General features: G+C 42.8%; 2 protein-coding genes across 6 annotated transcripts; one reads left to right on the top strand and one right to left on the bottom strand.

Moving 5' to 3' along the window:
- Window positions 1-295: 295 nt before the first annotated feature.
- On the bottom strand, window positions 296-8,583 carry mrs2 (magnesium transporter MRS2). Of its 2 annotated transcripts, XM_076988434.1 has the most exons (11): window positions 7,903-8,581; window positions 7,545-7,618; window positions 7,151-7,187; window positions 6,945-7,057; window positions 6,503-6,676; window positions 6,162-6,292; window positions 5,767-5,883; window positions 5,428-5,580; window positions 4,983-5,100; window positions 4,476-4,589; window positions 296-774 (listed from the first exon to the last, which is right to left on the bottom strand). In XM_076988434.1, the coding sequence occupies exons 1-11, from the start codon at window positions 8,081-8,083 to the stop codon at window positions 688-690; spliced, it is 1,299 nt and encodes a 432-aa protein (XP_076844549.1). In that variant the 5' UTR covers window positions 8,084-8,581; the 3' UTR covers window positions 296-687. The 2 variants fall into 2 exon arrangements, with proteins under 2 accessions (XP_076844549.1, XP_076844548.1); XM_076988433.1 differs by having other exon boundaries at window positions 6,945-7,187; window positions 7,903-8,583.
- Window positions 8,584-8,600: 17 nt separating this feature from the next.
- Window positions 8,601-13,961, top strand: LOC143489409 (lipid scramblase CLPTM1L-like). Of its 4 annotated transcripts, none has more exons than XM_076988430.1 (17): window positions 8,601-9,280; window positions 9,360-9,454; window positions 9,753-9,942; window positions 10,036-10,157; window positions 10,284-10,371; window positions 10,476-10,593; window positions 10,749-10,843; window positions 10,973-11,057; window positions 11,305-11,408; window positions 11,501-11,539; window positions 11,675-11,722; window positions 11,825-11,907; window positions 11,998-12,032; window positions 12,126-12,181; window positions 12,272-12,316; window positions 12,435-12,550; window positions 12,859-13,961. In XM_076988430.1, exons 1-17 carry the CDS (start codon window positions 9,080-9,082, stop codon window positions 12,941-12,943), a joined length of 1,605 nt encoding a protein of 534 aa, XP_076844545.1. In that variant the 5' UTR covers window positions 8,601-9,079; the 3' UTR covers window positions 12,944-13,961. The 4 variants fall into 4 exon arrangements, 2 of the variants coding, with proteins under 2 accessions (XP_076844545.1, XP_076844543.1); XM_076988428.1 differs by having other exon boundaries at window positions 11,995-12,032; XR_013124671.1 differs by lacking the exon at window positions 12,126-12,181.
- The last annotated feature ends 633 nt before the right edge of the window (window positions 13,962-14,594 follow it).

Raw genomic sequence — 14,594 nt, 5'->3', positions numbered from 1 at the left:
CATGTACTACAACAGTATTTTACACTGTTACACTGATTGATCGCAGCAGGTCCACCAGGATCACATATCTATACTTTGTATTTTTGGTCAGCAGTTACAGTAAAAATGTTTAAAAAAAAAAAAAAAACATCAATCTTATTCTCATTAATCAAAGTTAATGGTGAAGCACATGAACAAAAAAAAAAACTTGTGTAATGGAGTTTGTCTCCCTCAGGTGGACAAACTGTGCATTACAGTAGTCTATACAACGTCTTGGATATCAACACACACATTAAGCTTGATTCAAGATTCAATGTCAGTTTCTGTTTAAATATTTTTTATTTAATGTTAGATGTAATATGATATTTACATGAAAGCACCAATACAGCCTTCATATATTTATAACAATGTCAAGTCATATGTGCCCAGTTTAAATCCATAATATCAAAAATAGTTATAACAACAAATACAGTGAGCAGCATAGATGGAGCTCCATAAATCAAACTCCATGCCACTTCACTGAAAGCTCGTCTGACCTGAATTATTTTTATGAGAGGTTCACATTATCTTGCGTATATTATTTTAAAAGCATAATTTGTCAGTTAACAGTGCGTTTTCTGACATGAACGGTAACTGCTGTTATCACACAGCACACAGTAAGAGGCAGAATGAGAAGTAGAGAGAGAGAGAGAGAGACCCCTACAACCCTCACAAGGTCATCTTACTCCTGCTTTCACCTCTGACCTCTGACCCTTTTAAGGTGCTGATCTGGTTTTTCCTCCAGAAAGGTGGAATCTGTGTGTGAGAGAGAAAGTAAGTCTTCAGGGACCTGAGCTTTCATTAAACATTCAACCAACATCTGCATTTCACACCAGCATAATGTGATATACAGAATTACAAACAGATGCAATCAAAGTAACTACCGTGCCCTCTAGAACATTTGCTGCCCTTGGTGGAAATGAGCCAAAACAACAATGTTTCTCTTATAAACAAAAACCACAAGAATCACACCGAGCTGATAATTATGTACATTTACTCCAGAATATTACTTGGGTGCTATTAGTGCTGGTTTCAGTGTACTCGGTTCACTGGCTGATGGTCAATTGTTCTGTGCAAGTTTGTTTTTTTTTTTTTTATAATAAAGATATTTGTTCTATACATACAGCTTTTATGTATTATGCACTCGAACGTAAGATGGACACAAATTCAGTATTATATCTCATCGATTTGGCGCCCCCTCTAGTGCAGCGCCCCTATGCGTCGCATACGCTGCATACCCCCTTTTTGCTCCACTGCTGTGCTATAATGGCCTTATAAGGTATAAGGCAGTTCTGAAGGCAAAAGGGGGTCCAACCCGGTACTAGCAAGGTGTAACTAATAAAGTGGGCGGTGGGAGTGTATATAAACACACTATATTGCCAAAACTAATATAATATAATATATTCTGCAGGAATCTTAGCCCATGTCTTGCTGAATGTGTCCTTCTGCTACAGGGTAAACTGCCATGAAGGGATGAACCTGGTCGTCCACAATGCTTAGCTAAGCCCTACAGTCCAAACATCCATCCACAGACCTCGGAGGACTGATGGGGTGCCAAGAAATCTCCACCAGGCTGAAGTGTTGACACCTGACAGGAAGAGCTCGTCGGTTCGTGCTGCTCCCACCACATCCTGACCCTCCCATCAACACGGAGCAGCAGAAATCTGGATTTGTCTGACCAGGCCATGTTTTCCCACTGCTAAGTAACCCAATTTATGCTCTTTGCCTTCGCTTTCTGTTCCCTTAGATAGCAATGGCACCCAAACTGGTAGTCTGTTGTCATAGCCCATCTGTGCTAAGGAATAACGAGTTGTGTGCTCTGGTGTTGTGCGCTCTGGTGTTGTGCGCTCTGGAGTTTGATTTGCTGCAGGTTGTTTGACTGTGCACTGCCTGTTCGTCAGAATGGTTCCTCACATCCTCCTCTTGTTTATGTCTACAGGATTCCCTTTCACTGCGTTTCTTTCCTTCATCACCCCATTCTTGGTATACTCTTGACACTCTTGCATGAGAAAAATAAACATACGTTTGGCAGATTTTTGAAATAGTGGAATCGAGCTAGTCTAGCGATACTTCCTTCAAAGTCACTTAGATCACTGGATTTTTCCATTCTAATGTGGATTCATGTGCCTAATGTCCATACAGAGAGGCTCCAGTCGTGAAAGAGCAGGTGTATAAAGGATATGACCCAGCCATAAACATAATGGACACACCTAACATTAATATTAACTACATGGTAATATGTAAAGCTACAAATTTGCCAGCATCAGTCTATGGAGTTCTACCCACTAGCAAATACATGACCATATACAGCAATCACGCAGCCTAATAACTCTCACTGGATATCTGCCCATAACACCAAGAATGTTAACAGCTGGCTGCACCCATAATGTGCTGAAGACATTCTCTGGGCTTAGTGCTCAGGGGTTCGGATTTTGGTTTCCTACAATCATCTTCATCTCTTGACACTTTCACAAAGATTACTGTGTTGAGACTGAGTCACATAGATCCTGATTTATTTATATGGTCAGCTAAAGCCATAATTTTGTGGTGCCTAATTGTCTTTCTAAACAATAAAACACTGAATTGGTTTTCAGGTTTTGTGAATTTGTCACCATAATTCAAGCCAAACCCTTACGGCCTCTTGGAGCTCTGCTCATATCCTCATGTAGCTTTAAAACCTCACGCATCAAAGTCTTGGTCAACACGGCCGGATGATATCTGGCTGAGACTGAACCACCAGTTGCATAATTACCTTATTTGTACAGCAAGTTGTAATTTAGTTACTTTAGATGTGTCTGTTTTTTCAGAAACCCGCTGTATGAAATTAAGACAAATGCCAAGCCACTTGTGCAGTTTGCTGCAGTGCATAGTGTGGATGGTCTGAAAAACAAAAGCAGCTAATACACTGGAGATTTGTAAATGCTGGAAGCATCTTGGCTTGCCAAGCCTGAAATAAAAGCATGAAATAAATAGCAGGTATTTGAAGTTTCAACCTGCATGTGTGCACATTCTATCTGACGCAGCTGCTAAATCCAAGGGGGAAAATCTACTCCTCATTATTTGAAAAAGCGAGAAGCAGTGGGACGAAGTGAGGCGAGGCTACGTGAGGCGAGGCTATGTGGGGCGAGGCTATGTGAGGCGAGGCTACGTGAGGTTACGGAGGCGTGGCTACGGAGGCGTGGCTACGGAGGCGTGGCTACGTGAGGTTACGGTGGCGAGGCTACAGAGGCGAGGCTACGTGAGGTTACGGTGGCGAGGCTACAGAGGCGAGGCTACGTGAGGTGAGGCTACGTGAGGTTACGGAGGCGAGGCTACGTGAGGTTACGGAGGCGTGGCTACTGAGGCGAGGCTACGTGAGGTTACGGAGGCGAGGCTACGTGAGGTTACGGAGGCGAGGCTACGTGAGGTTACGGAGGCGAGGCTACGTGAGGTTACGGAGGCGAGGCTACGTGAGGTTACGGAGGCGTGGCTACTGGGGCGTGGCTACTGGGGCGTGGCTACTGGGGCGTGGCTACTGGGGCGAGGCTACGTGAGGTTACGGAGGCGAGGCTACGTGAGGTTACGGAGGCGAGGCTACGTGAGGTTACGGAGGCGAGGCTACGTGAGGTTACGGAGGCGAGGCTACGTGAGGTTACGGAGGCGAGGCTACGTGCGGTTACGGAGGCGTGGCTACGTGAGGTTACGGAGGCGTGGCTACTGAGGCGTGGCTACTGAGGCGAGGCTACTGAGGCGAGGCTACTGAGGCGAGGCTACTGAGGCGAGGCTACGTGAGGTTACGGAGGCGAGGCTACGTGAGGTTACGGAGGCGAGGCTACGTGAGGTTACGGAGGCGAGGCTACGTGAGGTTACGGAGGCGAGGCTACGTGAGGCTACGGAGGCGAGGCTACGTGAGGCTACGGAGGCGAGGCTACGGAGGCGAGGCTACGTGAGGTTACGGAGGCGTGGCACCTGAGGCGAGGCTACGCGAGGTTACTGAGGTGAGCCTACGTGAGGCTACTGAGGTGAGGGTACGTGAGATTACGGAGGCATGGCTACTGAGGCGTGGCTACGTGAGGCGAGGTGAGGCTAGGCTACTGAGGTAAAAAAAATGTAAATGTGCCAAATTTTGTCCATTGTGATTTTTCACCACAAACAAAATTTGTCCTCTGCTTTTTACCCATCTGTGCAGTTAGAACACACACACACACACACACACACACACACACACTAGTGATTATTAGGGGACTGTGGATCACACGTGCCCAGAGCGGTGGGCAGCCCTAGCCTGGTGCCCAGGGAGCAGTTGGGGTAAGGTGCCTCGCTCAAGGGCACCTCAGTCATGGCCTCAGGTCTGGGAATCGAACCCATGACCCTCCGGTCACAAGACCAGTTGCCTACCACCAGGCCATGACTGCCCCTTCCTGGGACAGTCAGGAGGTGAGGCTAGGCTACTGAGCTGCAGTGCTGCTGGACCTTACTGGAGGAGGAGGGCTGGGCTCCAAGTGTCGTCCCAGGAAGGACAGCAGACGCCTCCATATGAGTCCACTGCCCAGGAACATGAACCCCGTCACCAACCAAAACACACGGGGATCCTACACACACACACACACACACACACACACACACACACACACACACACACACTTGAGTAAATATAGTCTGATTTAGTACACTGTTACCTGAAAAACACTACTGCCTCTACTTCAACTATGGGAACAATAAGACTAAAACACATCTTATAACATTATAGCTGTACAGGTTTAAAGATTTATTCAGAGCTGCCCATGTTTACAAGAGAGCAAAAAGACTTTGGAAAGTCTCAAGTGACCAAGGTAACCAGCGCATAGTTACCAGACTGAACATAAGGTCATGTGACCAACTGGCCGCTGCTGCTCAGGACGCCAAGTCACAGAGAGCAAATGGGAAAGCCATCAAAGCGCGAGCTAATATAATTCCTTTATTGCACCAATAAAAAACCTCCTTACTTCTTCAAAGGAAGATTCCAGGTTCATGCCAAACGCCACACCCATCATGCCAAATAAGGACAGAGAGAAGGTTCCCATGGTCAGCTGGAGGTTGAGGCGCATCATCACGTTTCGATGACTAGCATAAATTTAGAAGCAAAGAAACGGTAAGAGACCCTGGTACACGAACACAACCCTCTCTGCAGACGCTTCCGTGTGTGTCGTGGATTCACTGAAGAATTGAGAGGTAAACAGTACAGATAAAAAAAGTGCAAAGTACGCAGACAGCACAAAGTTGCTATTTGACAAACATTTAAATATTCTTTACCAAAGGACTTGTGTTTGATGGTGGTGGTGGGGGGGAGGGGGGGATGAAAAACATAAAAAAAAAGAGAAAGAATAAATCAAAGATGGCACCGTATCTGGTGGTTTCAACACGCCTTTGGTATCTGTATATTAGAGGCACCTGTCCAGGTTGATGAAGATGACGCTCTCCGAGTCATCGATGAGGCCCTTCATCTCCCGCGCTTTATTTCCAAGCTCATCCGCCTGCATGAAGTAGTTCTCCAGGAGCAGCTCCATCTCGTAGGCATGGTCGATGTCCAAACTGCTCTCCTCACTGCCTCCACAGACAAACGGAGGAGCACGTGCGTTCAAATAAATACAACCACACACACACACACAAATGTAAACAATATTTAACAAAAACACAGAGAAAAACCAAAGTAACATTATCAACAAGGTGTACAGGTGGTGCAGCCATTTGCCCAGATGCAATGAAAAGGCGAGTGTTCATTTCACCTACAATACGCGAGGATCAGTCCATTTGGTCAGACACAGTTCCTCAATGAACTCCTCTTCATCCAGAATCTTCAGAAGACTGTCCTTAAATACTTTGACGTCAGTCTCCAGTTCAGACAGGCTACGTGGAAATGTAGTTATTAAAGTTCAAGGCTTTACTCAGACAGGAAGTTAATATGCTCAAACTCAAACGACCAGTTCAAGCTTTCAAGAACAGCATAAAGATGTCATACAAATTGAAACTGAAAGACTGGATATTGTGTGCTCAATTTTCTAAACCTTCATATGGAACATTTATGTGAAAAATGTGTGATTCAAAAGCCAGAAGGTAGAAATTAGATTTAGATTATGAGCGAAACCCCACCATTATGACAAAAGGGAATCGTTTTCCTCACTAACCTCTTACTGTTGAGGAGAAGCATGTGTAGTTTACTGCGGTCTGCAGAGAGAAGCTTTGGGTCCACTAAGGACTCCAGACAGTCCAGGATCTGAGGCTGCACCTCATTTAACCTTGTCTGCAGTGTGTTTATCTGGACCAGAACACACATTAACAGGACAGCCTTTCAATCCCATACCCACACCTGCTCGAAAACCAACACAGCAAAGCTTCCTATTCAAATCAACTCATGGCGGTGTGTGTTTACATACTACACTCCATTGAGAATATAATTCCCTTGTGCCACAATTGTTTTTCTAGAACTACTGGCTTGCTTGTCGCACCCTCAGTGCCCAGAATTTACCCGGTGCTGCAAAATAGCCTCCATGGCCCTGAACTCGAAGGGCAGCGAGTAGGTGGCCAAAGCTCCGTCTCCTGCTAACTGCGGCCCCAACTCCAAAACCAGCCACTTCTCCAGACCCAGCCCACGGAAATCCAGAACCAGCAAACTCTCCCGAGTTATTACAGCTTTGAGGGACTTAAACACAGAAAGAAAGACTAGTTTGGAAACTGTGATGGCACTAGCAGTTTCCAAAGAACGTTTTTTATTTGATCCTTGCATGGATATAAAGGAATGTGGTTCGTATAAGGGTAACAAATGACTTACAGTCCATCATCTGACACACTGGATGGTACAAAGCATTGTAATAGCAAAACACTGAAATTATATTAAGCAGTAAATGTGTCACTAGAAATGACTGCAGTATTCATCTTGGCCAGTAAAACACCAATAAAAGCGAACGTGCCTCCATGCGAATGATGATCATATTATTGCGTGGGGTGATGCTGCTGAGATGCTGGAATCGCAGGTCTCGGGCCTGCAGGCCAAGCTCCTGACAGAACTCCGTTTTCTTTTTCTCTGAAGAAGGAAACACGAGACACACGACGCCTCTTATTTCCACCAGGAACACTGCCACATCGCATCTGGACGCGAGAGAATAACACAACTCACCAAATGCAGTGACGCTCCCATCTTCTGCAAATTTCATCTGTTGAGCAGAACAGTGCCTGACATTACCTCTGACCTCTGACATTACAGGCATCAAACCAAAGTTCTGACCAATGACATGTGTCTTACACAGCTGAGTCATCATGATTACATGGACAGAGAGCTGCGTTTAAATAAACAGACAGTATGTCCCTGGCCTGACCCAACGCTGCTCCTGTATTCACTCCCACTGCAGCAAACCTACACACCCCACTGTTGATATAGCAGCAAAGGTATCTAAAACAGTTATCTTACACACCTTCCAAAGCACCTCACACTTGGTAAAAGACAAAGTTATGGCCCTTTGACCACTGGGCTGGTAGCATCACCCCACCACACAGACTCTTCATGCTCTTACCACAACAAAAACAGGGGCCACACTGGACAGTGATGTATGGGTGACGTCTGTAACTCTGTCACGACTAAACTGGGCTGATGGAGGAGAAATCATTTGAGTGCATTGTATTTTGCATAGACACATAGACCAAGCATGTCATTTAACACCACCCCTTGCAATCAGTATACTTTGCATATCGCTTAATTTAAATAATTTTGAATACGTTCAGTCCACATTTATTACATTTATTTAGCAAATAACTGGTCTATACCAAAACGCGTGAGACTATTTTTTTTATATATAATCAAGATCCTATTTAAAGAATCTAGCAATCAGTGGTGTACCAACACTGATTACATCTATGTCTTAAGACACTCACAAACACGGTGGGGTCTGGTCAACAGTGTTGGGGCTCCCACTACATGATGGTTCCTCCTCCACAAACACGCTGCTCCACGGCTACACAGAGGACGTTTCAAAGGTGATCTTGAGCTTTTTAAACTTCTACAAGTCCAACGAGCCGGAATCTCGCGACACATGAACCTCACACAGGCCTCCATCGTGGTCGAAACAACGGAAAACCCTTTAAAACTACATTTAGTTTGTTAGGAGCGACATATTCCACATGCACCCGGACAACATCCAATTAGTTTGAATGAGACTCTGTACAACGAACCATGCGCGTTTAGTTCGACTTTCTAGATACGCAAAGTTTGCAAGCTTGCTCGTTGCGTTGTTAACTGTTATAGGAGACAACGATGCTAATAATAATAATAATACCAATACTAATAATACTGTGATTCAGCCTGTTTTGCCCAGGAGGGCGCGCGCCGCTCGTCTTTAGCCACCCTGCTAGTCTGAACAGCAGTAAACAGTGAGCTAACGAGCCGAGATCATCGGCTCTGCACTCGCTACGTGCGCCTCCCTCCCCTCACACTGCCCCTCGAAGTTATGCAAAGTGGAAAACGCGTCCACAATATTGATATTTCCGTTAAAATTGACGTTTCTTCTCGTCTTAACCAGGTAAAAACTACATATGTCCGCGCGCACGTATGACGAACGCAAAGGCAGGGCGCGCGCGCGGCACGTGGGAGCACGCGGAACTGGAAACGCCGTTCGGCAGGGTTCATCGTAGCGTCTCCGCCCACCTCCGCCTCCTGCAATTTGGCAACAGCTATGCACGGACGAATGTTACCTTAAATAATCTAAAGGAGCAGGGCGGGTTTACGTTGTGATATTTGTGATATAAATAGGCAGGTGTAGCGTTGAGGATGTTGATGCAGGTGTAGCGTTGAGGATGTTGATGCAGGTGTAGTGTTGAGGGTGCTGATGCGTCCGTATGCAGTGTGCTCCTGGTCGCTGGTGCGTTGATGGCATCCTGTCACTTGATGCAGATGAGTGCTGCACTGAGTCTCTTCGTGCAGTGATAACGGGCTTCATCACATCATGTTAACCTCAACAGCGTGAATGATTATAGTGCTGCTTCTGCCTGCCCGACCATCGTTTTATGAGATCCTGCTTTTTTCCTTTCTACGATTTTTTTATTTTGCTGGAAAATGTTTCCTTCGTGCTATTCTAAGCCCAAGAATGGGTCTCAATTTAAGATGTCGTACACGAAAGTTATATTTGGGGTGTTGGTTATCTACGTGCTCCATACGTGCTGGGCCATATATGGCTTCGTGCACACAAAACCGTGTGACAGTGCAAGAGGTGATCAATGCGTTGCGTCTTATCTGACTACTAAACCGCGACTGCAGGTGAGAGCACATTTGTTTCACATATTATCTGAGTTATTGTCGGCATAGCTTTCTAAACGCTTTGCTTTAAATACAAAAGCTTAGTTTCTATTCGACCATGGACCCCAATGACGAAGGTGGACACAAGCTCTTGTTCAAGGTGGACAAATTTGAAATTCACACCAAGTTTGAAAGGCAAGTTACTCCTTCTAAGTAAATGCATGAAATGTGTTTATGGTTTCCTTCTGGAATATATGTGTTTTCTTCATGTAAAATACCAATGTAGCATGTTGGCATATAATTGATCAACAGTATAATTGTTAATATTGTTGTTATTGTTAAACATTCTCACAGATCATTTTAACGCTGTTTAAGAATAAACAAAAACATACTTACTGCAGCCCTGAGAAACTATTTACAGTAAACACCCTCCATCTTCGATCAGTGCTACAAGGTGTGTTTCACATTACTACATGCTCTCTCTTGGAAATAGAAAGGTGAGCGTCTCATTGGCTGAGCTGACTCATAAGAACGGGAGTGTCCATGCGGTGGTGTATGTACACAAGAGTGGAGTGTCTCCGTGGAAGGACAGTAAACATGTGCGACTTGTGACTCGTCTCACCTCTCAGATGACTCCCCCTCCACCAGCGGGCACTCGTGCTGCTACTGAAGCGGCTCATAAGGTAATACAGGGTATTACCTGGTAGTGTGTTTGTGCCTAAGGGAAAGATGCACTAAACTCTTTCTCTGGTGTCTGGGTTGTGTTGTGGCTGTAGGGACGAGAAGCCCAAAAGCTGGTGTCATACTGGAAATCGCACATTTCTCTCAACATGATGACGGAGGACTTCACCTTTAATAACGCAGCAGTGCCCAGTGATCTGCACAGATACATGAAAATGTGAGTTGAACTGCTACAACCATCAGGTCAGGTCTGCACCTGATGGTTGCAGGTGCAGACTTAATATTTCCAAATTAAGTGATATAACATGAAACCATATTATTACACTTTTTTTTTTTTTTAAAGAGTTGAAGATGGAAAGAAGGACAAAAAGAAAATCTACCTGCCCCTTTTACTCATTGATGAAATGCAAAGCAGAATAAAAGACTTCACTGTACGTTAAAATCAGTGTAATTCCGAAAATCATAAATGGTTGTCATGTGTTTGGTGAATATGAGTATCTTTGTTACCTTTGTATCTTGTATGGCTTTTATGAAGGAGATAAACATTACTACAAAAGCAGTTCCCCTCACTATGTCATATGATACAATAACTCTTCGGAAATTCAGAATATGGATTCACATCCAGGCTGTCATATACTCACTCAAACATTTTGGTAAGTCAATTTTAGTACTGTTGAAGGGTTTTAGAGGTGGCATCAATTTTAACACAAAATATTTTATATTTATTGTCTACATTGTCAACATATGATTCACTGCTCTGTTATCTAATCGACTTATTTTAGATAATTTAATATTTTTGGATTTTCAGGATTTTCTGAGAAGAACATTGATGAAATTAAAGCCATGTTTGTCGAGAGTGGTGTTCATGTCTTGGTTTTATCCGTCTTGGTGCCAGCCTTCCATGTAAGATTATTTCCGTCATGTCAACATATGTATCACTTGTAATCTTTATTTCCAAATATTTTACATTTACATAATCTATAACTATGTATATTTGCTGTGATTTCATACTTGCCTTGTAATGTTTCATAGCTCTCATTTGAAGTCTTTGCTTTCAAAAATGATGTGAGCTTTTGGCAAGGGAAAAAAAGTTTAGCTGGCATCTCCAAGCGGTCAGGTGAGTTCAGCGTTCATGAAATACTCTAACCTGAATGAACAGAGCCTTAGTAGTGGAAACGCTACATATAATCCAACCTTTTGAGCTTCAAACATCTAAACGGTTCAGATGTTCTGGTCAGCAGCGTTCTAGAACTGAAATCAACACAGACATCTGACTAGACAATCACAGTTATTATTCAAATAGATGCTTACATTGTAAACCGCAAACTTTGCTTTCCCGTGAAGCTGCATGTGTGTTTCTACAGTGATCTGGAGGTGTTTGAGCACGTCTGTCATATTTCTGTATCTGCTTGGGGAGAAAACCAGCTGGTTGATTCTTATCCCCATGGGAGCTGCAGCTTTAACTGAGGTATGGAAACAGATTAGTCTGTTAAATGCAGTTTTCACTAAATGTAAATTTAGAATGAATCTCATTCTAAAATGTATTTCCTCTGTCTTTAGCTGTGGAAAGTCAGTAAAATATTTGCACTTCAACCCAAGGTAAGTTCTACTATTAATTAGTAAATATGAATTTCAAGTAAGATAAGTTTTAATATATTAGATTGGGTTGTTTCAGTATCAGCACTAGAGTCTTTCCTGCAGATCAGTGTTCTTACTGCACTGTGTTCTCTTTAGGATGAGAGAGATGAGATCACACAGGCAACAGAAGAATATGATGCCAAGGTACTGAAATGATCCGTCACGTAAAAGCAGTGACTGAAAAGGAAAAGGACACTTAAGTGACACTTAAGTGACCTAGATGATACTTTTCTTTTTCTTTTTCAGGCAATGAAATTCTTGTCATATCTAATGTATCCGTTGTGCATAAGTGGGGCCATGTACTCTTTCTTATATCTCAAGAATAAAAGGTATTGATCATTTGAAAATTAGTGATTCTAATGTGAAATATTTACTAGATGTTGGATTTTTACTATTGTCTGTTTTTATTTTTTCAGTAGTTTGTACTCTTGGCTCTTGAACAGTGTTGTCAGTGGTAAGTTCTTAAAAATCATGAGTCACTGTGCAAACCTGTTCTTTTCCACAGAGTTAGAATGTTAAATAAATTACTTATTATTATTTTTAATAGGGGTTTATGCATTTGGATTCCTATCTATGGTCCCACAGTTATTTATTAATTACAAGGTTTGTTCTTAAATCAGTTCAACATCTGATTTATGGAATTCAGCTTTAAACTAATTCTATGTTCAGTGCCTTTTTCGTGTTTCATTACAGCTAAAATCTGTTGGGCAACTTCCAATGTCCGTATTACTCTACAAAGTAAGTTTACATCGATGGCATGATATAAAATATAAAATGTATTTACTCATAAGTAAATCTTCAGTGTTAAGCAGACTGCTATTGACTATTAATATGTCTGTCTTGCACAATGCCACAGGGCCTGAACACATTTATGAGTGATGTGTTCAGTGGAATTATTACCACTCCTGGGCCACATCAGCTGGCTTGTTTCAGAGATGACGTGGTCTTCCTAATCTACCTCTACCAGAGGAGGTGTGTAACTCTATATAGAACATACAATGCACTATGGAGAATCACTAGTTAATGTTAACATAAAAAATGTCCTGAAATACTCAGATTACAGATTTGATATATTACAATTATGCTATTTTATGTGTTACCCGACATCTTGTATTTCAGATACATATAATTACATTTATTTTATTTATCTACACACTTAATTATGAGAATTTAATTATATAATATATATTTAATCTAACAATATATTTTATTCTAGCAGTTGTATTTCACATTGTGTGTGGTCACATTGTTGTGTCATTATGGTTTTATATTGTGGGCAGGATTTATCCCCTGAACAAATGTAGAAGTCGTGAACATGGAGCGTCTCATAGGAAGAAACCCAAGTCAAAAGCGCATGAAGACTGACGGAGAACCTGCGCAGACGAGCAGCGGACGCTGTGCGCATGCATGACTGCGAGCCTTGCACAGTCACTGGGTGGGAATATGGAGTATGGATGAAACATCTGTTCATACCTTCTGGACCCAAGATTCTTGGACCTGAAGTCTCCCATAGTCAGCAGTCTAATACATCCACCATGTTCTAAAGCTTGAGACAAAAATTGCTCTAATTCAAATGTAGCGCTACTGCATGATAAGTCATTTGACGTCAAGCACTTTGGGTTTAAGTGCATTATACATTTATTATTATTATCATCATTATTATCATTATTAAGTCTTCTGTTAAACTTAACTGGAGTACAGATCATGTAAATCACACCTAGCAGGGAAGACATTTGCTACTAACTTCTCCATAGTCACTGAGAGGCCTCGCGTGCTACTGTATGAAAGCTCGTAGATTAGTATATGCAAATGACCCCCTCACGTACAGCAGTGATGGTACTACTGCGGCCTACAGCATCTCCAAGAAGACACTACGTTCCTTAATCGAACCAGCTAGCAAAACAGTGCCAACCCTGTGAAGCAGACAGGCCTGCCACGTCCCCGCCTTCAGCTCAACAGACCAACTCTTTTATTCCAGTCCAATGCACTAGACTGACCGCCGTTAAGCTTATAGCCCAATAGACAGATACTGCTGTGTTTTACAGACTCCTCTAGTGTTTAACTACAGACAGCTTCATAATGGAAGTAGATGTCAATGTACAGGAGGTACTACTAAGAAATAATGATGTGCCCTAGGTTTATCCTAAAGGCAAGACCTGCTTCAGTACTGTACAGTATTTGTAGTTTTCTTGATTTATTGCAAATAAAAATATAAAATTGGTTATTTTCTTAGCCTTAATGTAAACACCATGGTTTGGTACAAGGACTATATGCAATGGCTTAGTTGATGCCCACACAATAGCAACTTAATAGTAATCAGTCTATGATGGTTTGAATTCATTACGTCTTTCAGTTCAGTTTGTTTTTGATGTCAATAAATGATTGTGCCTACCTGTGTGTAATGTGGTAGATATTTGTGTGCTTTTAGCCTTGATGAAGAAATGAGTACATTATTGTGAAGATTTAGTGCTGATCATTTACAAAGATGGCACTTCAAAACAATCTTTATATGGGAATCACCATTCAGTGGTGATTCAAGATAAAAAACTTGACCAACTGGTCACTGAAAAGAAACATGTTATTAAACTGTTTATTCGGTCAGGAGGACTATACCATGGTGTACCATCATACTGCAAGGGCCTGCAACAAAGGCCCTCTTACACACATACAGCCAGAGCATGAACTTTACATAATACCTAATGTAGATGAATTATGACCATCTACATAGGAACAAGAGTGAAAATGATATATTTATGAAAAAAGTAAAAATGTTAAAAATCACAGTGGGAGCCCACATTAAAAGGCCCTGGTGAACTGGCCTGTCTAACACTGTAGCCGTAAGATGGGGAGACTGGACAAGTCTGGTCTAAACACACCTGTGAACATGCAGCAGAGACCAGCAGCTGTGAAAACGCTGCGAGCTTGCTGGGATGATGGGCATAAACCACAAGGGACTGCCTGCTGCCAACATTTGGTGGGAATATGTACTGGGTGGTTCTCCAGAGAGAACTGGTAA

The sequence above is a fragment of the Brachyhypopomus gauderio genome, unplaced genomic scaffold (genome assembly GCF_052324685.1).
Source record: "Brachyhypopomus gauderio isolate BG-103 unplaced genomic scaffold, BGAUD_0.2 sc62, whole genome shotgun sequence".
Classification (NCBI taxonomy): Eukaryota; Metazoa; Chordata; class Actinopteri; order Gymnotiformes; family Hypopomidae; genus Brachyhypopomus; species Brachyhypopomus gauderio.
This window is presented reverse-complemented; position numbering and strand designations above follow the sequence as displayed.

What these genes read in the sequence shown, in the direction of transcription:
- mrs2 (XM_076988433.1), bottom strand. Translation starts at nt 8,083, where the DNA reads ATGGAGGCCTGTGTGAGGTTCATGTGTCGCGAGATTCCGGCTCGTTGG. An exon ending in AGGCTATTTTGCAGCACCGG is followed by an intron (nt 6,293 to 6,502) that starts GTAAATTCTGGG and finishes GTTCTGGTCCAG; the next exon opens with ATAAACACACTGCAGACAAG. An exon ending in AGCCCAGCCCTCCTCCTCCA is followed by an intron (nt 775 to 4,475) that starts GTAAGGTCCAGC and finishes TCTCACACACAG; the next exon opens with ATTCCACCTTTCTGGAGGAA.
- LOC143489409 (XM_076988428.1), top strand. Translation starts at nt 9,080, where the DNA reads ATGTTTCCTTCGTGCTATTCTAAGCCCAAGAATGGGTCTCAATTTAAG. An exon ending in CTACTGAAGCGGCTCATAAG is followed by an intron (nt 9,943 to 10,035) that starts GTAATACAGGGT and finishes TTGTGGCTGTAG; the next exon opens with GGACGAGAAGCCCAAAAGCT. An exon ending in TTATATCTCAAGAATAAAAG is followed by an intron (nt 11,908 to 11,994) that starts GTATTGATCATT and finishes TTATTTTTTCAG; the next exon opens with TAGTTTGTACTCTTGGCTCT.